The sequence below is a fragment of the Podarcis erhardii genome, assembly GCF_964252035.2.
Source record: "Podarcis erhardii genome assembly, chromosome: 5".
Taxonomy (NCBI): Eukaryota; Metazoa; Chordata; class Lepidosauria; order Squamata; family Lacertidae; genus Podarcis; species Podarcis erhardii.
In genome coordinates this window covers 62,945,638-62,973,023 of record NC_138509.1, presented here as the reverse complement: position 1 = coordinate 62,973,023, position 27,386 = coordinate 62,945,638, and the positions used below count along the sequence as shown (strand labels likewise).

Here is a 27,386-nt window from a genome sequence, read left to right as displayed (position 1 = left end):
AACTATATAGTGTTACAGGGACTAAAATTGGGGGGGGGGGGGCAGAATTAGGCAAAATGTTGCAGTGAGAATTGGTTCTGTTTAGAGTTCTAGCCACTCCATTCCATCATTTCCCTTTTCTGCTGCTCTTTTTCCCCAGAGTCTGTTAGCTTTCCACGACTACTGCACACTTAGCCCTCATAGGGCTGTTTTTGGAGTCCTTCCTTAGGGTTCCCATTTTTCAAGGTTTTTTGTACTTCTGCGTACCTTGGGTTTTACCCTCTCTTATGCATTGATGGCCCCATTTTGGCTACGTAAGCAATCCACTGAAAGTCTAGACATCAAAGATAGAGAGAATTTTTTTGACCAGTATTCTGGTCATGCCACTCTTTTAAGTAAGTCCTTAATGCTTAAGGAAGGAACTGCAGGCTAACACTTTTTCCTGTCACCTATAATACCGTGTCACAGTGACTGCTATAGCAGACTCAAGGCCTAGATAAATTATCAGCCTATTTTGAAAACAGAAACATAACATATTGAGGAAATGACTGATAACCAGTTGCAGCAAAACAAGGCAATAATTTATTCTGTACACAGTGGGGAGGCAGCCTTCCCCACTTAGTGCCGTCCAAAACATCTGGAGGACACCAGATTGAGCAAGGATGAGGAACTTGTGACCTTCCAGATGTTGCTGGACTTTTGCTTCGATCATCCCTGACCACTGGCCATGCTGGCTGGGGCTAATGGTACTTGGAATACAACAATAGCTGAAGGAGTCCAGCAACAGCTAAATTCCCTTGAGAATTAGGAAGCCTGCTTTAAGTGATCTTCCTGGCAAGGAGACACAGGAGTAGCAATTTAAGACTGTTTTTGGGAGTGCAAATATTCTTGTGTGTATTTTTTGTTTAAACAAATATAAGTAAAAAGGTCTGAGCATGCTTTAAGATGCATGAGAAGAAAATTCACTTACCTTAATTGAAATAGGTGGAAGATTCCATAGGTTAGCACTTTCAGGCAAAAGCTAAATTAAATTTGAGAAGTTACATCCACAATGCACTTCAGTGATGGTACATTTTCTGGAAGGAATTAAAAAGAGGTTCACCTTTGAAGGTGTTGTGCATCTTAGGAGCATTCTAGAGTCCAAGTAAGAAAGAGAAGAGACTTTCTCTCTGTCTCTTAGACTTGGCTTTGGTGGTTTCTTACGATAAAAGATTACCAATATAATTGTGGGCTTGTTTTACCAGGAGTTTTGAAAACAACTGGAACATTTACAAGCTTCTTGCACACCAGAAGCCTGCAATGGAAAAGGTGAGGAAGCAAAGAGAAACAGATTTTGTTCTGCAGGTTTCTTGCAGTGTGAAAGGAATAGCTGTTATTTCTTTTACTGCTTTAATGTTTCCATATTTATCATGGTCTGTTGTTTGTTGTTGCATGTTGTAAGCATGTTGCTTTCGTTATTAATTTGTTTTTGTGAGCTCCTTGTAAGGAAAGTGTTTGAAAAAGCCACCAATAAATAAATAAATAAATTTGTGTGCACAAGCACAAATCAAAAGCCCCAAGGCAGGTCTCAAGAGGGTGCATCTGGACATTGAATGATGGACGGACCTATGCAATGCTGCAGCTCCAAAAAGGACTTCTGTGTGCAATGGAACTTCCTCTCTTGTCCCCACCATCCCCCTGTACACACTCAAAATTATGTTGGGGGACCCTCCAGAGCTGATTTTGGGAACCCATCAGGGTAGGAAAGGGAACGGAAGCCCTGTTGCACTAGTGGAACCCTGCTGGCACATCATTGGATACAATGCAAGGTTTAAAAAATGTCCACAAATTGCACTTGCATTCTATGTTCACAGACAATAAAAGCAATGTCTTCCTGACATGTAATCACTGTGTGTGCTAGAATCCACACTGTATATCCAATAAATGTTTCCAATACACTCACAAAAGAAGTGCTGTCTCCTGGACATCTCCCCCTCCCATTTGCAGATGCTTGCAGCCTCAAAGCAGTTGATTACATGCCCAGCCTTTTTCAGTAGAGGTCAGATGTGTCCTTACAGACCAGGAAAGAGCTGCCATCTGTACTGGAAAAAGATCTTCGCCTGTTTTGCTCAAGGGTCAAACAAAGGAATGCAGAAGCAACCTCTGGCTTCTGCAGGAAATACCAGCAGGCCTCATATGTGCTTCATCCCAGGGACATAGGCAGCAGTGAGCCGCCTGAACAGAGGTGCAAAGAGATGGAGAGGGCAGGTGAAAGTAGGACCCAGTGCTGCTGCTGCTATATGGAGCTCTGAACTCCTTGCACAGGGTGGAAAAACTTGACCCTCTTCTACAGCCAAAAGTTAGGCAAAGACTTTGTGAACTGTAATTGTTATGTTGATATATGGTCTTCCTGTTATTTCTTTTAGATCAGGGTAGTCCAGCGTGTGGCCTTTTTCGGCAGCCCTCAGCAACATTTTCTCCCCCCCCCCAACCTCATGCTGTCTTCCCAAAGCTGGGTAAGTGAGGCTCTGGACTTTGGGGAGGAAATGCGATGCTCTGGCAGGGTCCTAGAGTCCTCCTTCCTCCTTCCCAAAGCCTAAGTAGTGCTTTCCCAGCTTTGGGAAGAAGGGGGGAGGACTCTAGGACCCTGCCAGAGCCTCGCAGTTCCTTCCCAAAGACTGGTGCCTCACTTAGCCAGGACTGAGAGGGGGTGTCAAATTTTGGCCTTGCTTCCTTCCCCCCACACAACAAGGCAGTTTGCAGCCCTTGGGTTCTGTGCTGAAGTACTCTTGTGGCCCGCTTGGTGTGAAAAGTTGGACCACCTTGTTTGAGATGGTTATGCAAGGAAGCGAGTCACATCTCAGCCGAGGCTACTCAGTTTCTTGTCTGAAGTCCTCAAAATACTTACCTGAAGTATTGCAGGACAAGGAAGTTGCACAATGTCCTCTTACATAGCTTGCTTTGTAGCAGAGGTACCTCCTAAAGGCTCTCTGCGCTCCCAGCACCCTCGTGAGTGCTGACCATGACTTCTTCTAGCTGTTTATTATCCGTTTCTGTTCCGGGCAGAGCAATTTCAATATTGCCATTCTGAATGTGGGAGCCCCTGCAGCCGGCATGAACGCAGCAGTCCGGTCAGCTGTGCGCGTTGGGATCTGCCAAGGCCACACAATGTATGTGGTGAATGATGGCTTTGAAGGCTTGAGCAAAGGACAGGTGAGTCTCTCTAATTGGAAGGGAGGAGGTCCTCCCTCCTGTCAGACTACTAGTCCTTCTCATTACTTTGTAAACTAGAACATCTACAGGGCAACATTCATTTGGAACTCCAGCTGTCATTTCTGCTGCAAAATTGGCACCATGACTTACTAATTTCTGATGGGGGCGGGTGAGGCAGAGTTGGTTGTAACAGGAAACAAAATATCAATTTGATCTTTCTTCTTTTAAACCACACTGCTTTCACTTTCAAATCCAAGATTTGGAAGACAACCTGGTGCAATGCAGTTGGGAATGGCTGGGTGAATCATGAGAGGTCTAATGAAATGTTTCTTCTCGTAGATCCGAGAGGTGGGCTGGCACGATGTTGCAGGCTGGCTAGGGCGTGGAGGATCCATGCTGGGGACCAAAAGGTAAGTTCGCATGACAGCCCACAGAGTGGTTCTCTGCAGATGTGGAGAAATTGCAGGACTGAGTTCAAAGAGGGGACGATACAGGTAAAACCTTCCAAAAGGTTGGTACCTGTTACGAAGTGTGTAGTGAGCATGCAAGCCTGCAATTCTCACATGCAATCTGGCTCTCATTTAGGGATCTTTTGTTCTAAAATGGAATTAGTTTATTATCTCAGGGGGTGCATAGCATAGCATAGCAGTTTTACACAATTGTTCTTCACCTAAAACAGAGCAAACCTTTCTCAACCTTTCATGAAGGTGATCAGGGATGTATCACTGCTTAATTTATTACAGAACTATTGTAATTTAAGAATTCTCCCCCTGCAGCTTATCTTACCTCTGCCTTCCAGTTGTGGAAATTAATTGTTTGTGTGGTTGTTTTTCCTGTATGATTTATTCTTAAAAATTGCTGGCCACTGTCAACATATCAACATATTTCTCTGAAAGGTCTCTTGATAACATACCAAGCTTATGACAGTCAGTTTTTCTATGTACTCATCCTTTGCTATTCTATATTCTTTTCTTACCATAGTCATCTCATAACCAGCTTTCTCCATAGACACTTCCCCCCCTTTAACATTCCAGTGTCATTTGTCTTCTTCATTTCTTAGACGCAAACCTAAAATTGCCAAGCTTCTATCTTATTTTTTCAGCTGTCGGAAATGGAAAGTGCATGCCTGAACTTCTTGGACAGTCATCATGCTCCTGTATTATCTCTACAGGATCCTTCATTATTGTTAGTTCATGGCCCTTTGTTTATTTTATTTCTCTTTCATAGAATGCTTTATCTGTTTCTCCTGAATGTTTTGGTGCTCTATGATAAGCAAACATAATATTTTCTGTTTCCTACTTCCTTGCCAATTCTTCATTGTCTCATTTGGAGGGCTTCCAAAATATTTATTCAATGTGGAGTTGCCATGCTTCATTCTCTCATTTCTTTATAGGCCACCCACATGCTGCAAGTCTTAAAGTGGGAGGCTCGCAATGGCTTTTGCAAGGTTCCTCCCCCGCTTCCCTTTTAATCCCCCAGTCTCACTCTAACTGTAAAGGTTAGGGAGGCCTGCAAAGGCTTTTGGAAGCCTCTTCCTGCTCCCCGCCTTTAATATTGGGGTGAAAGGGATTTTTGACAATAGGGCAGTCCTGCCCACCTGTCAGTCATGTGTTGTCATAATGATGCCACCTGTCAAATTTGACCCACAAGGCAGATCCTAATAAGGATCTCATTGGTGAAGCCAAAAAAGATTCCCACCCCTGCTTTAGGTTGATAATCAAGTTGTGGAATGTTAGAAAGAGTGAGTCTTAAGTGTTGCAAACTCTTGGGTTTGCATAATAATGTCATGAGACTTGAGTCCCATCAGGCAGGAAGCATTATCTCATCCAAATTGCTCTCCTTTCTGGTAAACAGGGCAGGGGGACCTACTGAGCTTGCCATTTATTCCTGTGGGCTCTGACATTTTGTGAGGGTTTGAAATGTGATGACAATGGTGATGATTGTGTCTGAAACCTGATGGGGTCTGCGTGCATGCAGATACTCATCTATAAATTACATATGGGGCAGAGGATCTTAAAATGTGTACTGCAAGTATGAATTTGGATAATGTTCACCAGTTGCACACACTTGCCATAAAGTGCATGTGGCTTGTACAATAACTGGTTTATTTAAACTGGTAATGAATGCAAAACCAGATCTGCTACAGACACAAGTTTCATTGGACTGTTTCACCAGTCAAGAATACCTGTGGAATTCAGTCCTACAGAGATTTGTCTCCTTACAGTCCTCGGTCTCAGCTGTGCTATGTCGGCTTAACAGATAATTTCACTGTATATCCTTTTGCTGTACCCAGAGGTCAGCAAACTACAGCCCACGGACCAGATCCGGCCCAATTGCCCTCAACATCCGGTCCACGGACAGTCTGTGAATCGTGTGGATTCCTTCTTTAAAAATTGTTCGTTAATTTTTTTTCTGCGCCACCATATTTTTTTTTGGGGGGGCACCATTTCCACACACACACACACACACACACAGCGGCATCTCCTCCCTCCCTCCTGGTTTTTCCTCATCCTTTTGCCCACCCTGCATAGAGGAGGAAGGGGGCTGGGCTGAGCTGGCTGAGTGCCATTTTGGGCAGTGACTCTCCGGAGCCAGCCAGCACCTTTTGGGCCGCTCTTGCCGCCGCCGCCAGCCTCTGCTGCTTGCAAGGGCAGGCACGGGAGTCGTGGTTGGCAGTGTGCAGCGCCTCTACCAACTGCAGCCCCTGTGCCTGCCCTTGCAAGTGGCAGGGGCTGGCAGCGGCGGAGGGATGAGCAGCCTGAAGCAGCCCTTTTGGGCCGCTTGTCCCTCCGCCAACAGCCTCTGCCATTCACAAGGGCAGGCACAGCAGCCGCAGTTGGGAGAGCACAGCGCTTCTCCAGAGCCAGCCAGCCCTTGCGCCGGCAGCACCATAGGTAGGGAGGGGAGGGGCTGGGGGGGGAGAGAGAAGCCCCCTCTGCTGGGTGTGTGCGCAGTCCGGCCTGCCATAAGGTCTGGGGGATGGTGAACCTGCCCCCTCCAAAAAAAGTTTGCTGACCCCTGCTGTATCCCATTGCAGAGACTATATAGCTGGAACAGTCATGAACTCATTTCCAAATCATTTACAGGGCCATTGCAAATGTAACAGTTTTGCATGTTACAGTACATCTTTACCCTTTCCTATACTGACCCTGCTTCACTTGTGTAGTACAGTATTTTTTAAGGTAGTGGGATGAGTAGCAACTGAAGTAACCACCTGCTATGTGAACTGCCAGGATTATGTTCACATAGACAGCCTCGTTTCTGCTTAGTTCTGCAGGTGAAGAGTGACCAGAGACCTTTATGAGCTATCTGGCTAAGTAGCTATTCTACTGGGCTTATCTGAACATAAGAGTCTTTTCCAGAGTATCTGGACTGTACTCTTCAATTGTTAGCATGGCCAAAGTGGGAGGAAGTTGGTTTAATAAGCATGTTTCCTCTTGCTGGTCAGTAGGCCATTCATTCTGCAGGAAGCAATACAAAAGGTGCATTGTTCCTAAATGACTTGCCCTTGCCAGTCTGTGGGAGTGAGCCTGTCTGTCTCTGCTCCCTTGGCAAAGAACATATCCCATCAAAGGCTGGCTGTTGGTGCATGCTCTAGCTTGCCTTTATGCTGTTATTTGGGAAGTAAGGCAGCAAATTAAACGTGGAAGATTTCAAAGGATCTCTTTGCCTGCTTCATGGAATTGGCGTCTCCTCTCTTTTCCTTCACTGTGCTAAGACAATCCTATTCTTAAGCAGGTTTGGTAAAGCAGGAAGAGGCAGGCATCGTGATGCAGCTTTTCTAACAGCTTGTTTTGTTCTTGTTTTGCCAGAACGCTTCCCAAGACATGCATGGAAAAGATTGTTGAAAATGTCCGAAAATTTAACATCCATGCACTGCTGGTTGTTGGAGGATTTGAGGTGTGGAGAAGTTCATTGGACACTTTCAGATTTGAATGAGAACTGCCTCTCTCCTTTTCCTAAAAAGCTGGGCCAGGCATGATTGCACTGATGTTGGTACCTCAGTGTGTAGACAGACTGCAAGGCTGGAATTACCCACATTGAGCTCCAGCTCAGTCATAGAACACATGCCCCTTTAACCCCTTCCACTTCCACCTTCCCCATCCCAATTCCTCCTCCTTTCCAGCTTTCTTCCACTCATCACCTAAATAACCCTCCCATATTCCCCCTCATATCTCCAAATGCCACCTTAACCACTCCCCTGCCAGTTCCACTTGCTGCTTCCCCAATTCCTCCTTTCTCTTCCCAGCAGCCACCAAAGAACTAAAACTGTCATATACAGAAACTCTTCTTCCCCACACCAAGGCCTTCCTGTAACCCCCCCCCATCATGTACTACAGTGAGTTTTCCTTTTTCTCCCTGCCCCCCTGCCCATCGTCTTTCCCCTACTCCTGCCTTTCGACCCTTGGGAAGCAGCCAATAAAAACCATGTGATGACGGACTAGGTTAAATATAGTATATAGTGAGATCTATAGAGTTAGTCTCTTTTTGGTCTCTTTTCATAGGATTGCAATTTTTTTTTCAACAATTGCAATCCTCTTTAGTAAACATACGCTTTAAATGACTATGTATCAAAAATACTTCTGGACTGATAGATACCCAGTTTCCTAGGGTTCATTTCAAGGTCATGACTCCTACCCAGCTCAAGAGAGTTGATCAAAATTTTGATTTAAGATGCTCAAAGGTGTAAAATTTCTTTTTATATTTTACTTCTTGCAGCCCAGTGCTTAGGCTTGGGTATGTGGCTTACATTTCTGCCACTCTTGTCTTTTGCAGGCATATGAGGGAGTACTACAATTGGTGGAAGCTCGTGGGCAGTATGATGAGCTTTGCATCATTATGTGTGTGATTCCAGCCACCATCAGCAACAATGTCCCGGGCACTGACTTCAGCCTGGGTTCTGATACAGCTGTCAATGCTGCCATGGAGGTAAGATGGGTCTATCCAGCAGCCACAGAATGCCGTGAACTAGGCATGCGGGGAGATGAATTATGTAAACTTTCTTTCATCAATGTATTTCTATTGCGTATATCAGAAATGTTGGCAAGAAAGATAGAGGAGGCAGGAGGTGGAGTAGGGGAGTAATACAGAGCACGTAAAACTACACCTGCCCCAGAATGGTAGACAGAAACTCAGCTTAACACCTGGGCAACTAAGCATCCTTTTCCTTCCTCCCCGATCTGTAGAGCTGTGACCGTATCAAGCAGTCCGCCTCGGGCACAAAAAGACGGGTGTTCATTGTGGAGACGATGGGCGGTTACTGTGGCTACTTGTCTACAGTGACTGGCATTGCAACAGGAGCTGATGCTGCCTACGTCTACGAAGATCCTTTCACCATTCATGACTTAAAGGTGTGTTGGTGGCAGAATTGCATTTGTCAAATGTGCAAAGGGCAGAGGACTGGGTGATAATTGGGGGTGGGTGAGAAGGGAATATGGAAAAGAAGATGAATCCTGGTTGGGGGAAAAATTCCAAACTTCAAATCAAGGCTTATCAGGAACCTATAAATTGTTATTGATTTGTGTACTTTATGTTGCAGTCCTCCCCTTTCATAAGAACTTGCATGAAAGTGGCCTCCCAATTTTTCTCACAGGCTCGTATAAGTTCAGCACAAACAGTTGGGCCTGGTGAGCATTTAAGGTCTCCAACCCTAATCTGCTGGTTGCCATCTGATTGGATTTTATTCTGATCCTGATCTGATTTCTGGATGTATTTTAATTGACTGGCTGATTTTACGTTAATGTGTTATACATTTGATGTTAGCCGCTCTGAGCCCGGTTTTGGCCAGGGAGGGCGGTGTATAAATAAAAATTATTATTATTATTATTAAACAATATTTGAAAAAGCAAGACCTAAATTACATATGTAGTTCTATAAAATGCAGACATCCTCTCTTACATAAGTCATGTTCCATCTGTGAGAAGACTGAAGTGTTCCCAATGAATCTGTAACTTATCTGGATATTGGAAGTGCAGGTGAGATGAACTGGCTGAAAGAAAGAGGAGGTATTAGGACCACGTGTGGTGGCAATGCTCATCGTGACAACTTGTCTGTCTCCTTTTACAGGGTAAATTAAAAATGAGGCAGAATGAATTACCCCTCTGCCACCTTTTTCCGCTACAGCAAATTTTGGCTCCAAAGCCCAAGGCAGTTAGGATGGAATTCAAAGTAGCTCTGTTACATCAGACAAGCATTTTGCTTGCTTGAGGCAACAATCTCTCCTCTCCTTAGACATGCCTTATACAAGCATTTATGCTAGCAAACTCCTGATCATAGAACAAAAGCAATATATCATCTGATGGTGACCACTTCTCCATTTCTGATTTTTTTCCATTCTTGTTCTGGGGGAGCATTTTGCCTTTGTCATCTTTGCTGGCAATGAATACACCCAAGCTATAAAATGGTTTACTTGAAGACAGCCTTCTGCAACATAGTGTCTTCCAGATATTTCTGACTACAACTCCCATCATCCCTGGTCATTGGCCAGGCTGGCTAGGACTGATGGGAGTTGGTGTCCACCAACCAGATTGGGGAAGGCTGACTTACATTGATCTCAATGGAAGAAATGCAGCAACTGTTGTTCATATAAATGTGTTGCTTTCAAGAACAACAGTGACCAAGATTATTTAAGCTGCTAAAACATTCTGTTTCCCTCCTGGTTAACCTTTTCTTTTCACTTGTTTGTTGCACTTAATGACAGTTGATTCTAACACAGTCAGGCTTGAGCAAAGCATTTATAGTCTTGTCTTATCTAATCACATTCTCTCTGTAGCTCAGAAGTGACATTTCCTTCTTCCTTTTTCTGAAGAGCTGTTTTCTCTTAAATCAGCAAAAATTGTTCCAATGAAAACGATTGGTCTTTGTGTCTTTCCAGGCAAATGTTGAACATTTAACTGACAAAATGAAAACAGACATTCAGAGAGGCCTAGTACTGCGGTGAGTTGCGGAAAAGGCTCTGAAACGGCCATGCTTCAGTTCTTGAAGAAGATGGAAATCTTCAGTGTCATCTGGCATTGAAATAACTTTTATCTCTGTAGCTTTTTGAATACACAATTTTATATTGAGTGTGCCAATGCTATGGCAGCAGCTCTTTTAAAAGGCTGAGACAGTAGCTGAAAAAGGCATAAAGAGATTTGGGGCTCAAAATAGGTTCATCAGACTGTCTTTTTCAGACTGTCTCCCTCAAGAAAGGAGGGAGCAAGTGATGTGTTCAGCAGAGGGAGTGTACTATGCTGTACAATATCTGGGATAGGAGCATCTGTGGCCCTCCAAATGATTCTGGACTCCCATCTCCCAGCAGTCCCAGCCAACATGGTCAATGCTCAGGGATGATGGGAGCTGGGTTCACTGCCTCTGAACTATGGGAAGCATCAGCTAATAGTGCAGGATGCCATCACCTGCTCCTGGATCACAGGGTTGGCACTGTTCTCTGTGACTCTGCTGACCCAATCCCTGGAGTATTGCCAAGACTTGCATCTCTGTAGCATGCGTGAATAGTGACTCAGCACAAATGAAGGAATTGCAGCCTAGAAACCTCTGAAACACTGGAAAGAGATGGATGGTTTTAGAAATGTGATGAGATTGGGCTTGGCTCTCTGCCGGGATGGAGATCTGATGAATTCTACCGCAGTCCTGCGGAAAAAGGGCAGAGGAGATTCCTCAAGTGCAAGGCTAGTACAGGGGAGAGAATGGTTTTGCCAGTGCTCAGTAGCTGGCTACACTGTCGCTGGTTTAGTTCTGCTTCCTTTGTCTAAATTTTGTCAGCATTTGCCTGAAACCCAGTTCTTTGTGTAGTCCTGGCAGAGCAAAACTTTAAGAATATTCAATCCCGCACACTTCTTGGATCATAAAGGACTCTTCTCCAAAGCTCTTATCCCTGGTGTTGTTAACTTGTGCAAACAAACTCACTTCATTTTGATTTTTCTTTCCAAAAACTGTCTTTCCCTTGTTTTGGAATTAAGATAAAGTCTGTGTGCAGAATTCAGAACCTCAGAAAATATTTTTAAAAGCTAAAACATATATCCTGAAAAACTCAATAAAAATGCAGCATACAATCAGGAACCAGTCACTGAAACAAGATCAAGAATGAGTTAAGAATGAGTGACCCTGGTGTGTTTCATTGGATTTCTACCAAGAAAGCCCCACCCTTTATTCCTGTTGTGGATTAGGAGATGAAACCTGAAGCAGGGCCCTCCTTATGAAATCAGAGGGCAGAAGGTCTTGTATGGAAAAAGCCAGTGTATAAAAAACACGAGACTCCGCCACCGAGGGCTTCAGCATTTTAAATCAGTTGGGCCCATGATGCTTTCTATGCTGTATTTTCTGTGAGAGATACAGTCATACTCACTTAATGCATCAAAGGGGAGGAGGGGCTGTAGCTCAGCAGGTAAAGCACATACATTTCATGTAAAAGTCCCTGGGTTCGATTCCCACCAGGCCTGGGAAAATGCTCCTTCCTGAAACCCTGAAGCTCCACTGCTTGTCAAGTGTCAACAGCACTGAGCTAGATGAGTTTTGACTTGGTATTATTAGGCAGCTGCCTGTGTTTTAAAGTGCCTTCTCCCTTTTGCTGTCTTAGCAACGAGAAGTGCCACGAGCACTATACCACTGAGTTCCTCTACAACTTATACTCCTCCGAAGGGAAAGGAATATTTGACTGCAGGATCAACGTCCTAGGCCACCTCCAGCAGGCAAGTATTGCTACATATTGGGTAGCCACAAGGCAGTGTCAGGCTAAGTCACTTCTAATGGATTAGAAGATTACTGGTGGAGAAAAGGCAGGCAGGCAGATATTAACTGGGGAAAACAGCAGAGCTTTTGTTTGAGAGTTTGTAACCGGAATACTTTTTGTCTTGCATGAAAACACTCATCAGCTACTTCTTCCATTCAGGGCAGTGGGGTACATGCCAAGGTTCTGTTTTCCAGCTTTCTGCTGACCGGGGTTTTTTGTTTAGTTTTCATTGAACTGTCTTCATTTTGCAGAAGAGGCTTGCAAAATGGCTGCTCAGTGGGATGGCCCCAGCAGAAGAACAGCTGGGCCTCCCTTGCAGCAGGAGTGGCATGACCACCCTTTGGGCTCTGCCTTCATTTCCTTTTTTCTGTCTCTAGGGAGGTGCCCCAACCCCCTTTGACCGCAACTACGGCACCAAGCTGGGTGTGAAAGCTGTACTGTGGATGTCAGAGAAGTTGAAGGAAGTTTACCGCAAGGGTATGTTCAGAGAGGATCACCTTGGGAACGGAAAAATTTCACCCTGGTGTTTTGTAATAGGGAAGATCCTCAGGAAAACTTTGGCAGAATGAGGTGAACTTCTTATGCACCATGCCTCCATCTACTTGTCAACCATTTTTACGGTTGCTAATCAACCGAGGAGAGGAATTAAGGGAGTCAGGTGAAGCACCACTGCTCCTTCAGTAAGAGACAAATGCCAGGAGGCTGCTGTGCACATGTGCCTTTCCCCTTACCATGAGAGATGGTCCATTCCCTGCCAGGGCCTAGCCAGGACTGTGCAGGGTGGCACCCCAGGGAACCATTGTAATTTGAAACATCTTGTCTGTACCTAGGAGGAGGATGCTATCCTAAAGTGAGGCCTCATTGGTTTGCTGTGCTTGTGCTTTGAAGCTACTGAGTGCTCTGTGGGGACTGCTCACGAGGCCAGCATTTCAGTGTGTGCCCATAGTCATTGAAAACAGTATGCAACTAATTTTCTTGAGTCCTGTTGACTTGCTGGGGTTCCAGGAGCCTCTATAGCTACTGGCTCTCTGCCAGAGACAACCAGGTAGCCACATCCAGGCCTTCTCAAGTAATGGCAAGCCGTTTGGTTGACATCAGAATTTCTCGGCACCACATCAAAAAGTCCTCTCTGTTTCCACAGGGCGGGTATTTGCCAATTCTGCCGATTCTGCCTGTGTGATAGGCCTGAAGAGGAAGGCTGTGTCATTTAGCCCTGTGACTGAGCTCAAGAAAGTCACAGATTTTGAGTAAGTAGGCACCTCTTTTGCCATCTGAGTCACGGAATGTGAGATTCTGGGAGCAGGGGGGACACTTCCTGCCAGTGCTTTTCATGGAAAGGACTGGTGGGCAGAGCGGCTGTGAGGCGTTAACTACAGTCCTCTTAGCTCTGTTTTGTGCTTCCTTTCTAAGGGAAGTGGGAAGTGCCCAGATATTTTGGGAAATGGTGAGGTACGCTCTGTTTGCTGGCCAGGCTTGTGACTTGCTTGCCAGTGGGGACATTTTCATCCCTACTGGGAGTCAAATGTTCAGAATTTAGCATACTGAGCATCAAAGTGAGCTGGGTGAGTTCCTTGCCTGCCTCTCCCTTGATGAATTCTTACTTAAGATATGCTCCACAGCCACAGATGGGTGGAGGCTGCCTGTAAACAGGGATATGGGCGGGCTGGTCTGTTTCCGATTTATGCCAGTTTCACATGTGTTCAGCCATATCCCCTCCCATTTCTGCATTAATCTCTTTGAGTTTTAAAAAACTTCAGGAGAAAATGTTTAGTGTTTAAATATGTATATTTGGATGTCTTTTTCCCACAACGTTGGTGAAAGCTTTTCCCGTCAAAGTACACACTTGTAATTATACCTTATTGTAAAATACGCATTTTGCTACACTTTTTGAGCCTTCTGTGTTGTTAAGTTCAGCACAGAAGCTGATCTGTTCATCCATCTGGGAGGTAAAGATTGGGGTCAATTCCCGTTGCAATTTGCAAAGATTTGAATTCCCCCAACTAGGAGAGGGGAATTGACTTCACAGGTGCACAGACCTGCTCTGTTTATTGCTAACGACATCACGCATTCCAGGGCTGAGCCCCAGCTCAGATTGAACCCTGGTGCTGAGTTCGCTTTCCCCCTCTGTTCTTGCAGGCACAGGCTCCCCAAGGAGCAATGGTGGCTGAACCTGCGCCTTATGCTGAAGATGTTGGCCCACTACCAGATCAGCCTGACTGAATATGTGTCTGGGAAGATTGAGCATGTCACCCGTCGCACGCTCAGCATCGAAAAAGGGTTCTAGCTGCAAACTTCTCTTCTGCTCACCCCAGACTAGTTCTCCATTGTTTTTCCCTGCACACACCCACAACTCCCCCCCCTTCCTCTGGCCTTCTCATGCCTTTTGAGTGCAGTGCTGGTGCCACTGTGAGCCTGTAGGAGTGTGACTGAGGCCAGCCTGGCTGACATTGCGGAATCACTGCTGTATACTCCTCACTGCCTAAGAGGGTGAGTGTTCTTCTGTCCATGGCTCCCTCTTTGGAGCCTATTCACTCCAGGCAGCAGAGTCACTCCAGAAAGGGTCCATCCCTGTTTCCCAGGCTGCTCTTTTATTCAGACACTATTTAAAGAATCATGTACTCAATAATCAGATGGACAGTGGGGATTGGTTTTAGATTCTTTCTGGGCCTGGTGCCATGGAGATTGCAGGAGTCCAGAAGGAGGTGTCCCTTAGATGGGAGTCACAGAGAATGTGAGGTGCCTCCCCAACTTGGGGAGTGCTGTAAGACAAATGATGGGTCTGATTTGGGACCAATACCTTCTGCCGCTATCATGTTAACATCCAGCACAAAGATCTTGTCTAGCAGAAGTATGTTGGCAGCATACTGCAAAGTAGCAGTAAGCAGTGGAACAGCTCCTCTCTTCCCCTCCCCCACCTTCCCTCACTGGGGTGATGCATGCCAACCAGGACATGGCAGCATGTCTGAATGCTGGGCTGGGGTTGCCCAGTGTGTCGTGGATTTGCATGGGAAAACCCTCTTCTCCACACTGTCTGACTGGTTTGACTGAGCCATCTTCCTGGCTAGAGCTGCGATGGTGGCACCCGTTTTGCGTACTCTTCCCAATACACTTCTGTGAACTCAGTGTCCTGTGTTGCCTGTATTTGTCTGTGCCACAGCTTTGTGACTTCTAGAAGTACATTAAAAGAAATCAGTCAACCAAGCCTGTGTGTGTTTTCAGTTTGATTCTCTTTCCTGTTTGGGGAAACTGTCTCTGACCTCACAGCATGGGATGGACTAACAGGAATGATGCGGTCCTGTGCTGGAATACTAGCCTTATGCACCCTAAGTTCTCTATCAGGGGAGAAGTTGGAACATGAGGAAGGAGGGACAGGAAAGGTGATGGATCTTCTACCTCTAGTCTCCTCACAATGAAGACATAAGAACATGGAAAACTTCCTTATACTAGATCACAGTTTGTGCCTCAAACATTGTCTGCTCTGGCTGGCAACAGCTTTCCAGGGTCTCAGACAGATCCGGTCAGATGTCAAGAACTGAACCTGGGACCTGCTAAACCTGTGCCCTCAGCTATGTACTCTTCCACTAAGCCATGGCCCATCCCTGATAAGAATAACTTGTCAGGAATGTCCGCCTAGAACCTCACACGTGTGCGGCCATGGATCAGTGTGTCTGGCTCTTAACCAGAAGGTTGGTGGTTTGAGCCCACGCAGGGATGGCTGTGGACAGGATTCCTGCATTGCATGGGGTTGGGCTAGATGACCCTGGAGATCCCTTCCAACGCTTCAGTTCTGTGTTTCTTTGAAATGAGAATCATACCCCTAGACCAAGAAACCTGTTATTTTCTAAACCTTTTCCTTATTCCATGCCACTATTGGAATGCTTTCTTCCACTACTTCCAGAATTACAAGACGTTTAGGATCAAATATCAATAGATGGGGGGTTGTGTCTTACATTACACAGAGGTAGAATCTTATACCTTTCTCGGTGCCTGGCTCAGAGTGCCTGGCTGTTTTAACACCCACATCTTCAGGAAGAGCATGACAGGTTCTGGACATAAATCCCAGTGAGATTACAATGCAGCGTACTCATAGCACACCATGTTGGGACAATTAACCAGCCAACTCAGTTGCACTTTCCCTAGAACTTCTGGTGGATGCCAAAAACTACTGAGATGACTAGGCCCTGGACTATGCAAGAGGGAAATTGTTAGTCATTCCTAATTATTTTGTACAGGTTGTTTTTGTGGGGGGGAGGGGCCCATAGGACTCAAGGTAGTGTTCTATGCTGGGCCCACATAGGAACAAGAAGTTCATCAAAAGGACTGTACAATGATAAGCCCAGCACAGCACCCAAGGATATACCAGAATTCTCTAAATGAGGTCAGTCAAGTTGGCAGGTGGTGGATAGCCTCATCCTCCCAAGTGGGAACAGGCTGATCCTCAGAGTCATCAGCTCACTGCTCTGGTTTGCAAAACATGATCTTGTATCTATGTGAAGTTAACTACTGTGCAGAGAAAATGATGGTGAAGTTGCTATATCTTTGCTCTCACAACCAGGGCCAAAGCATAAAAGCAATTAGTGGAACAATTGCTTCGCATGGAAAAGAGTGACAACATGAAACATCTCTGCTGTCGCTTTGGAGACAACTAGATCAATTCAGGTGCAACTGCTCCTCCCTCTTTCAACACTAGTCTACACTCATGTTAGCATCTGGTATAAACTTAATCACTGCTCACAGGGCTGCTTTGCAGTTGCTTAAAGCAGTGGGGGGGGGGTCTTAAGGGCAAATATGGCAGCTCCCCCTAGAGTACAACTGTACCCCAGCCACACACCCTCTCCAGCCCTACTCTCTATTCTCTTTGTGTGTTTTCACATAGCTGGATTGTGGCCTTGAGCTCTGATAGTGCCTCCTGCTTTCCTGAATGAAGGAAGATAGAGGGGTGTCTGTGAGCATGTGTAAAACTCGCCTGCTGTACAAAGATAACATTCACATACATTCTATAAACACACTTTATGCTGTACTACATGCTGTAGAGAGAAAGAAGGTAAGCCTGGTTTTGTGTTCAGGGAGGGGAGCAAGGATCTTCTCTATGCTTCTCAGTTATTTGGCAAACACACAGAATGAGACAACACCCCCAAAATTCAGAGAAAGCTATAATAAAACAAACTTTTACCATAACCTATATTTCCTACATTAGTAAAACCTACACTGATTGGAACATAGCTCTTGATTTTTAAGGGGCCCTATTCTATTTTCCAGAACACATTAATGGCATTCACAATTGATACACCCTGCACTAAGAACTGTCCCTGCTGTCCCTTTTGAAAGTGCCTTCAGTTGCTGATACTTCAACACAAACTCGACTGGAGTCTTTGCTGTTTTTTTCTCTTTTTTATTGCAGACCTAAAACTGCATTTTTTTCTTTACAGTTATTATTACAAACCTCAAAAGAAGAGTCAATTAGAGATTCATGAGTAGGAGCAATTAAAATAAGTGAACAAATACATCTTTGCCAGTGTGGAGAATTACAAAATAGCATGCAAGTCCCCTTTTATGGCTCATTAGTCTGGTTGTAACCGATTTCAGATTCCTGGCACCCTAGAAGAGGCTACCCTGGGACATATCGAGGTTCATTTTACAGTCCACTTCTAAAGAAGAATGAGATATTCTTCAGGGTGACAGGAGTTCAGTATAAAACCATTTTATGCTGATTATGGTTATACTGGAATACAGATGAGTCAGCCTGCAGGAGCAAATTTCAGTCCATGCAGTCCGAGAGAATGTCTTATCTTGCAGCCCAATCCTAGGCATGTCTACTAAGAAATCTAGTTCAGTGTTTCCCAAACTTGGGTCTCCAGATAGTTTTGGGACTACAACTCCCATCATTCCTAGCTATAGCAGGACCAGTGGTCAGCGATGATGGGAATTGTAGTCTAAAAACAGCTGGAGACCCAGGTTTGGGAAACGCTGATCTCATTCCTTCAGAGTTGTATATTCCTAAGTAAGTGCCAAAGGATTACAGTCCATACATGCCAATATTATTTGGCATATAGGAGGTTTGGAGCATGCTGTCACCAGTACACTGATGATACTCAGCTGTTTCTCTGTTGTACCCAAATCAGGAGGTGCCATGCAAGGTCTGGACCAGCGCCTTGAAGCAGTGATGAAGACCAAGAAGCCATATCCTTACAAGACAAATCTTGTGGATCCAGGAACTGGGCAATAATGCATGTTCTGGCCAGGGTTGCACTTGTAGAGGTGCTCCTTAATCCATCCTTGTCACTGTAAGTCAAGTAGCTACAGCGGCTAGCATCATCTTTTACCAGCTTGGGCTGGTACCCCACTTATCATGTCCCTACCTATGGTACTTGCCTTTTTTTTTTTTTAAAAAAAAAGGTCCCACTTTGGAACCTTTCTCATAGGGGAGTTGCTCTAGTTCCTTGGTCATTTTGGTTGCCCCTTTCTGCATCTTTTCCAGCCTTATAATATTATTTCTCCAGAACTGGACACCGTATTCCAACTATGGGCCTATAATAGATTTGTTATGATTATGACACGGGCATTATGATTTTGGTAGTTGTGTTTGGTAGTGGCTATCTAAGAGCTAATTGTATTACGTAATTATGCTAAGCATTCCTTTGAATACAGTGAAATACTTGCATTAGGGTAAACCAGTATTACTTCACAAATGGTCTCTTCTGTGATGAACCTACATCCTTTACAAGATGTTGGATTTCTACTGCAACAAAAGAGAAATCGGATTCCTCAGAGAAAATTCAGCTGGTAAATATTACTCAGGCTTTGCTGGTTGGCACATTTGCCTTCAGCTCAGTTTTTCCACAAGTAGCTCCTTACTAGTTGTGTCGTTATCAAACTGAGAGCCATTCAGAGGCTGGCACCTGTGGCTTAAAACGTTGTGAATACTGCCCTCTCCATGCCCTGAGAGTCATTGCTACTGCTTCTTTAAACAAGTCTTATTGCTTACAACAGGGGTGGAGAACCAAAGGGGTCAGCCCTTCACAGGTCAGTTTGACAAATGGGTGTGGACACCCCCTTGTCATATGGTATCAGGTGAGTGTAACTTCAACCTAGGACTGCAGAGGAAGAACGGTGAGCACTTTCTAAAGCCACAGCTTTTTGAATTTGGTGTGCGGAAGAGAAAAAGGTGTCAAAAACAAAAAGTGCCGAATTTTGCCTGCAAAGGAAGATTCAGGAACTACAGCTTGAACTTTCCTGCACCTGATGTCACATATAACATCTTGTGTGGGAAAAGTGGCCACGACTTGCCACTTTTGGTAGCATTTTGGGCCTACCTCTGAGGCTGAGAACTCAGAGCTTGCTTGTACCTGTGTAACATCCATCCACTCCAAGGGACACAGAAACAGAAAAAAAGGCAGGAGAGAAAACCAGCACTACAAAGTAAGCGATTCTCAATTGGTGCCATCTATCCAGAGGTGGAGTGCAGAAATATCAGATCTGTGTTTTATATGTAATCAGAGAAAACAGTTCTCTTGGTTGAGACATATTTGTAACCAGAATTATTAGGAAAAAAATATTATTCTTTTAGATACTGTAGTTAAGAGCTTCCTATTACAAGTAAGAACACACTACCTATAAGTTACTTAGCAGCATCCACTTAAAGTGTGCTGCTGTGCAGTGATGCAGCTTGACAGACTAAACACAACGGAGCCGATACTATATTGAGCAGAGACAAAGTCTGTATTGTTGTTGGATTCAGACTTTAATACACTGAACCATCCTGAACCATATACCATCAACCACACTTCCCCTGGTCCTTCCGTCACAACAACTAAGTAAACTTACTTTTTCTCTTTTTTTAGGTTACTGTGTAGATTAAGCAAGCAAGTGGCAGAAGAAAGTCAAGGCAATATCCAAAAGGTGCAAGACCGCATTCTAATCAAGTAAGAAACAAGATGTTCCATTATACAAATCCAGAATTCTGACTACAGGTGACATTCTTGTTAAGTCCAAATCACTATTTAGAAGAGAAGGAAAGGAGAAGAGAAAGCCTAGAAGTTTGCCACTAAATTTGAAGTTCAATGATTTTTTTTTAAAAAATGTCTCAGTTTTTGTGTAAATCAGGCCTTGAGATCAAGGATCAGAAGCTCCTGGCCGCAGGAGGATGGCGGCATCATAGGGATTTGTGTTCCAGTATTAAGACTATGCTAACAGAACAGCAGCTTCGGCTGACAGATTCACAACTGAAGCAAGATGAGGAGTGATTTTCTTCTTCTACTGGGGAGGCACTAAGGAGAAGGCAGGGCCACAAATGCTGACCCCTTTTTCCATGTGACAACTACTTGCTGTAATTCGGTGTACACTTGTTTGCCCCTCACTGCCAAAGGCTTTTGCAGGTTGCTGGGTAGCAGTTGCATCGATGCAGGCACACACGTTGTGATTGCAGAGGAAAGCATGCCTTAGAGCATGGTCCGAGTGCATGATGCACAAGGAATGTATGACGTTTCTTCCTGTGTTCAGTAGCACATCCCCACACTAAGCCCAACGGCACAGGGATGGAGCAGCCGGGGCTGGTGATGCCAGTTCCGCTGATCCACAAAACAGCTGCCTCGGAATCGCTATCGGTCCTCATGGAGTTCCTTCTTCTGCAAGGCTTGGAGCTTGTTCCCAGTTGTTTGATGGATAACTTCTAGTCCATCTGAATCAAGCTCTTCTAGGAGCATCATGATGGCATTGAGGATGTTGTTCTGTTAACCCAAGACACACAAGACAAAGGGATCAAAAATGGATCAGGAAATTCACTACTTTTCTGAAGTCTAGTCTCTACTAGTACTTGACCTGCTTAGGGAAGTTTTTAATGTTTAATGCTGTGTTGTGTTTTTAATATTCGGTTGGGAGCCGCCCAGAGTGGCTGGGGAAACCCAGCCAGATGGGCAGGGTATAAATAATAAATTATTATTATTATTATTATTATTATTATTATTATTATTATTATTATTATTACTGACCATACTTTGCCCACTCAATTTTCTTACACAAACATAGGTTTCTGGATCAGAGCAAAGGCTCGTCTTGATCAACAAACTGTTCTCACAGTGGCCAGCAAGATGCCTCTGAGAAGCCCAAACACGCAGCAGAACTCCCTTGCTTATTATAATCTGTAGCAACTACTGCTCTTGAAAACAATGCCGTCCCATCTGCAGGACACCACCACAAGACCAGGCATCTCTGAACGGGGGCACTTGGTTTCCTGCTGCTTATGGCAAAATATCTCAGGATGAGGTCAATTAATGCATGAGTCAGAACAGGCTACCTTTTGAGAGTCTGCCAGTTATGTTATGATATGAATCTGCCCTTCCCCTCCCAGACTGCAAGGGCAGATCAGTCACTTAGAATTAACCATGGGATGAGGAAGCAAGGCCGGCCAGCCGCTTCTTCCCTGTAGCCAAGATCTGCTTTACCAAGGGAGAGCAAGATAGCAACTCCTTCCTCCTACTCAGCAGCTCATGGTGAGGTGGAGCTGCCCTCCGGACACTGGCACTGCTGCGGCTTCGCTTTATGGGGTGGCAACAAGATCAGGGTTGTATGGGAGCATTGCCATCCAACCAAAGCTCCTGCAACTGCACAGTTCTGACTTCACCACCACCATGCCCCATCCCCATCCAGGTTTTCAGCAATGGCCCCAGTGCTGTGAGGGTAGCTCTCCCTCATGCCACATGCTGCTGCACAGGGACAGCAAATTATTCACACATATCCAGTTTACCCTACCTATAGGACTCTGCAGCTTTCCAAAGAAGCAGGACCAAGCTATTCCTGACTTGAGCGCCGCAGCAGGGCTTAGCTGAAAGCAGTGGCATAGCGCATCACGCACAAAACACAGAGAGAAGTACTGAGAGAGGGGAAAGGTTCTCACACGCACCCGTTTCTTTCGGTTTCCCTCCATCTGCCTAGGGCACAAGGAGACAAACTTCTCCCTCGGAGCAACAGGCTTCATCCCAAGCTGCTCACGGATTTTACTGGGCAGGATAAAAGGAAGAGAAAAAGGAAATAAGTAAAGCAGCCATATGGAAGCACCCACCAGCGCTATCGGAAATGGCAGAGCACAGCTGCTCCTGCTGGACACAAGAGATCAAATCACAAGAGCATTTCAAGACATGAGCTCTTGGCGTCCCACACAATAACACACTATGTGAATTTACACAGGAAGAGGGAGAATCTCTGTGTTGAGTCAGACATTCTATAGCAGGGATGGGAAATCTGTGGCCCTTGATATGTTGTTGGGTTTCATCTCTCATCATCCCTGATGACTGACCATGCTAGCTGGGGCTGATGGGAAATGGAATTCAACAACATACCACTGTACTGTGGAGAGTGTATTAACTTATGGTCTGTGTGTGTGGTTTGGGGAGCTGCACGGCCAGGGAGAAAACAATGCTGTCCAGGGTTGTAAAGACTGCAGAGAGAATAATTGGGTGCACTCTTCCCACCTTAGATCAAATCTATGCTGTCAGGTGCCATAAGAAAGCTGCAGAGATAGCGCAGGATAATACGCATCCCGGAAATGATCTCTTTCAACTTCTGCCTTCTGGAAGAAAGTATAGGGTCATAAAGACCAGGACTAGCTGCCTGAGAAACAGTTTCTACCCAAATGCAATTCTGGTTTTAAACGCAGTATAAGGAGTCTCTATAGGAGTATATTGTATTTTAAAATGGGGTTTCAGAGTTTTTAGGGGTTTTTGAATGTCTTATGTAGATTTTTCAATTTCATTGTTCTGTATGGGACAATGACAATAAAGATATCGTATCGTAGCAGGAGAGGCACAGGTCTCCACCCCCCACCCCCCATTGTGTATTAATAAAGTCGCAATAAAGAAATACCACCAGCAAGAAACAGAGCCCTTCTCACTTTGTCTCCTCCAAGGTGAAGTTCATGACTTCATTTTCATTCTCTGCTGTAGACTCCGTTACACTGGATTCAGTGGTGGAGTTTTGGCAGAAGTTTTCCACATGCAATTTGGCCGGGGGTGACGTTATCTCTTCCCCTTCCAGCAGGGAATGGGACAGTTCTTCCTCTGTCACCACTGCAAATATCAGGAAAAAAGCAGAGGGAGCATTTTTGTTAGACGAGCTCAGTGCTCTAGGGCTGCCACAGGGAGCCCTTGTGGGCTAGCTCTTTACTTGCAAGGGGTTTCCCACGTGGGTAGTATTCAGAAAATGGGATCCCCAATGGTAGGATTATACCACCACCACATTTTACGGCATGTAGACCTAAGAGAAGTTTAAATCAGCAAATGCAAAACACCAACAGAAGCAGGGCAATTTGCTGTAATACGTACTCCGATTGTCAAGCTTCTGGAGATTTGGAAGGTTGCGCAGCACCGTCATCCGATAGCGATGAGGATCAGGACCACAGCAAGGGTTCTCAGAGAGCCAGAGGATTCTCAGGCGGGGCAGCTTCTTCAGGTGGAACAGCTCAAGGAGGCTTGCAATATTGTTCCTCCTGAGATAAAGCTCCGTTAAGTTCTGGCACTGGTTCATTGGTTCCAGGCTGGAGATGTGATTTGCACTATTGGAGAAAGCAAAGGAAAGTTGGGAACCAGAGGCAAGTGTTATCACCTGTATCAGGCTTGCATGACATAAGGCTCATGATCTGACTGTGATTCCCTGTGAGAAATACACATTATCTGCAGCACTGCCCTGTCTCTCGGCAGGGGGACATATGAAGCCTCATGACAGCAGTATGGTTGGCACACGATGCAGCAGATCAAGTGCTGGTTCAAAGTCTACCCTCCCATTGCCCTTTCTGCTGGTTACCACTGGCTTAGGTCCTGCTGGTACAACCCACCATCTGGGCAGCCACATTAGGTAGCAGCTCCTTGACAGCGGGGCTTCCCCACCAATGCCACGAGCTCCCTCAATGACAGAAGATGGTGTAGCCAGGCAGAGCTGGCTGGAGGGACACTTCTGCTGCATCCAAACCCCCTCCAGCAAAATAGACATGGGGCTTGGAGAGCACGCTAATTTACAACCACAGACAGTATTGTTTATATTACTGTTTTATTTAGTTTTATTCATTTATTAAATTTGTATACCACTCTTCATTCATAGATCTCAGGGCTGTCCACAACTTTCTTACAACCAAGTCTTGCATCTCTTTATCACACTGTCTATATTTTGCATGGTTTCCTTAAAAAAAAAAAAAACCACACACACACTCTCTTTCAAATATACTTTAAATATTCCCACATAGGGTCTTTCTTATGGTCAGCATCTCTAACAGTTGATTTGATTGAAATCCTATGCACTCATAAAATGTGGGGGGTTTTTTTTAGGGGGGTGTTATTGGGTTGTTGTTTTATTTTGATTATGTATTTTGTGGTTTTATATTTTGATTTTATTCTGTCACCTGTTTGAGACCTGCGGGTATATAAATATAAATATAATAATAATTTTAAAAAGAGTTCAGAGTGTTGTATGTAAGCCTATCCCCTCTTTTTACCCGTACATGTAGGAAACCCAAAATTAAAGTACATAGAATGGTCATCAACAATTACCGTATTTTTCGCTCTATAAGACGCACCAGACCACAAGATGCACCTAGCTTTTGGAGGAGGAAAACAAGAAAAAATAAATCTGAATCTCAGAAGCCAGAACAGCAAGAGGGATCGCTGCGCAGTGAAAGCAGCAATCCCTCTTGCTGTTCTGGCTTCTGGGATAGCTGTGCAGCCTGCATTCGCTCCATAAGACGCACACACACTTCCCCTTACTTTTTAGGAGGGAAAAAGTGAGTCTTATAGAGCAAAAAATACAGTATTTACTGTTAGCTAGTACAGTGCTGCACATCTCAAATCCTATATATCTAAGTTTATTTTAAAGCTGGTCTCATATTCACAGTGGTACAAGCAAATTATTCTATTATACAGAAGGAAGGCGGGCATTATTTAGTTTCATAACATCTGTTCCAAGAAGAATTGATGGCAAGTATGAAAGAGATACAAAGAGCATGTGGCAGAAGGCAGGCAACCCAACAACCAATCAAGGTAAGAAGATGAAGAAAAAGAGTCAAAATGCTACGCATTCTCAACATGGTAGCAGGTAAATAGCCTGGACTGGTTAGGTTTTCAAGGGGGAGTCCTATTCATTCTCAGAAGGGAGATTTTTATTTCCCCTGGCTTGATTTGTTAAGCCAACAATTACCTTTTAAGAGACTCCAACACATACCTGAACGTGATTACCTCAATGTTGGGAAGCTCACGGCAGATAGAAATCTAGAAAAAGAGAATCAAGCAGAAAAGAAGCTTTAGCAAACTTTAGCAGTCTCTTGGTGGTGGGGAAGGGAGGAAGCATGTAGCTTGCTAACTGACCCAGTAAGCCTGTTAGAAATTTTAGGCACTAATATTGGAAGTTTTGTTTTGCAACCATTTATTTAACTTAGGGCCAAAGAACTCTGAATCAACCAATATTTTAAAAAATAAATAAATCCCAGGACTACAGGGCTGGAAAGGTCACCTGTGTCAAGGCAGGGTGCTCTGCTTCCAAATTACTTACAAAAGATTAGTATTTCTTTTCTGACAACAGTAGCTTCCTAGGGTCTTAAGACTGTGATCACTCTGATCTTTTCCTGCCAGTAATCATTTTAAGTTGAAGCACCAAGGATCAAGCCTGGAACCTTTTGAATGCAAAAGCATGTACACTACCCATGAGCTATACCCCTTCATGAAGATCAGTACAGGCAGTGAAGGCTCTGGGTCCATTACAGCCATCATGTCAATACCGTAATTCCCAGTTGGCCGTGAAAGCTAGGTCAAGACAAAGCACAGAGAGGCGGCATCTCAAGGAAGCCAGACAGCTCTTTTGTTTCATACTTACTGACAATTCCTGCATGAAATAGTGGCTGCTGATACTTGTGCCAAACTACTGTAAAGCCACCTCATCACCTCCTTATTTCTAGTATACTTCTAGTATAAAAGTATAGTTATAGAAAGAAGCGAAAAGGATCAAGTTATTAACTTCTGCTTCCTCCTTGGAGCTGGTCTCTCTCTGTTTGATTTCAACAAGGAACGGGTAAGAACAAATCTTGACCCCATTCCTTCTTCTGCTGGGAAAATGCAAGTGCTATAACTGATATGAAGACCTTGCCATATCTACTAATCATAGGAGGACTGGAGCATTTCCCTTTTCCAATAACTAAAACAGGCAGGAGAAAACTGGATTCTATGCATTCTCTCACTATACGGTAATTAGCTACTGAAGACCAGCAGAAAGCAAAAATTTTGAGATACACCGACTGTTCAACAAGTAAGGTATACAAGGGGGGCATCCAAATTCTCTGCTTCTATCCTTTAAAACAACAATGGCAAACACCATGCCAATTCATTGCTTTTTTTAGAAAGTTAGGAACAACACTTACATCTGAGATGCGGCTGCCCCTAAAAGAGAAAAACAATCTTTTTAATAGGTGAAACAGATCATGCACTTAAAAGGCTGAAACAGTATTTATAGCAAGCAAAGGAAAGCCACTTGTGAAAGAGACACACTTAAAGGCCTTTACGAGCATTCAATGGAAGTGTGTCGAGTGGCACTGCAATGACAAGCTCTTCCTCAGCCCGTGTACAAATATAGCTGTACACATGTATTTCTGCACCTCTGCAGTGCGTCTACAATTATATGTTCATGAGCACCTCTCCACACAATCCGAAACCAGTGGAGAATTTGCTTTGCACATACAAGGCTACGTATGCAGGGATGTTGCAAACGTCCCAATGGAAAAGGAGCCAGACACCGGATGACTGAAAACAGTGCAAGCAATCCTCTGGATGCGTCCTCCAGATGTTGCTGTTGGACTCCAACTTCCAGAAAGTCAATTTGCTGGCGAAGCTTTCCCCAATGCTGCATCTGCTGGGGGCAAACCACCTGTTGATTTGTGCCAGGTATGCTGCCAAAAGATTCACTGGCCAGGAGGAAACCGTAGCAACGCTATCAGGTGCAGCAACACAACAGGGGAGGGGAGGGAGAATGGAGCGGTTTTAGCATCTTTATTTTGTGTTTCGACCGCGTGGTGAGATTCCGGCATTGCAGGGGCTGGCCTAGATGATCCCAGGGTCCCTCCCAACTCCACAATTCTATGGTGCCATTATTCTAACTCCCGGATCTTCCGTTCCCCAGCCGGTCAGCCGCGGACCCCTCTTCCACCCCGGTTTGCAATGCGGCTCTTCCCTCCCAGCTCCGCCGCCAGGTGAGCGATGGCCTCTCTCCCCGTACCAGCAGTTCAGCTTGCGGACGCCGCTGAGGTCGGTGGCCTTTGCCCGAGACAGGACCACCTTACGGGTCAGTTTCATGGCCGCAGCGGGGTCGCCGGCCTTCCCGGGCCGGGTCGCCAAGGCCCGCTCGCCAGCTTCCGACGCGTTTCCAAGGGCGGGCCCGGGCGCAGGCGCAGACGCCTTCGCCTCCATACCGCTCACGGCAGAGCCGGCACGCTGGGCCGGGGCGGGGCTTAAACTGCCTG

At 45.1% G+C, this 27,386-nt stretch overlaps 2 protein-coding genes across 5 annotated transcripts in view; one reads left to right on the top strand and one right to left on the bottom strand.

Moving 5' to 3' along the window:
- PFKL (phosphofructokinase, liver type) overlaps positions 1-15,103 on the top strand; it is a 41,114-nt gene extending 26,011 nt beyond the window's left edge. For 3 of the 4 annotated variants that reach the window (XM_081864485.1, XM_081864487.1, XM_081864486.1), the window contains exons 12-22: positions 1,224-1,287; positions 3,025-3,171; positions 3,511-3,581; positions 6,984-7,071; positions 7,948-8,100; positions 8,358-8,522; positions 10,046-10,107; positions 11,750-11,865; positions 12,284-12,379; positions 13,044-13,149; positions 14,039-15,103. In XM_081864485.1, coding sequence (XP_081720611.1) covers positions 1,224-1,287; positions 3,025-3,171; positions 3,511-3,581; positions 6,984-7,071; positions 7,948-8,100; positions 8,358-8,522; positions 10,046-10,107; positions 11,750-11,865; positions 12,284-12,379; positions 13,044-13,149; positions 14,039-14,186 — 1,216 coding nt within the window. In that variant the 3' untranslated portion in view covers positions 14,187-15,103. Of the gene's footprint in view, positions 1-1,223; positions 1,288-3,024; positions 3,172-3,510; positions 3,582-6,983; positions 7,072-7,947; positions 8,101-8,357; positions 8,523-10,045; positions 10,108-11,749; positions 11,866-12,279; positions 12,380-13,043; positions 13,150-14,038 lie in introns of all 4 variants that reach the window. The other variant, XM_081864484.1, reaches the window with a different exon arrangement.
- A 4,521-nt stretch (positions 15,104-19,624) lies between these two features.
- CFAP410 (cilia and flagella associated protein 410) lies at positions 19,625-27,368 on the bottom strand. The gene is made up of 7 exons (XM_081864554.1): positions 27,143-27,368; positions 26,292-26,310; positions 25,103-25,149; positions 23,218-23,447; positions 22,788-22,962; positions 21,801-21,897; positions 19,625-20,628 (listed from the first exon to the last, which is right to left on the bottom strand). Exons 1-7 carry the CDS (start codon positions 27,331-27,333, stop codon positions 20,500-20,502), a joined length of 888 nt encoding a protein of 295 aa, XP_081720680.1. The 5' UTR covers positions 27,334-27,368; the 3' UTR covers positions 19,625-20,499.
- Positions 27,369-27,386: the final 18 nt, after the last annotated feature.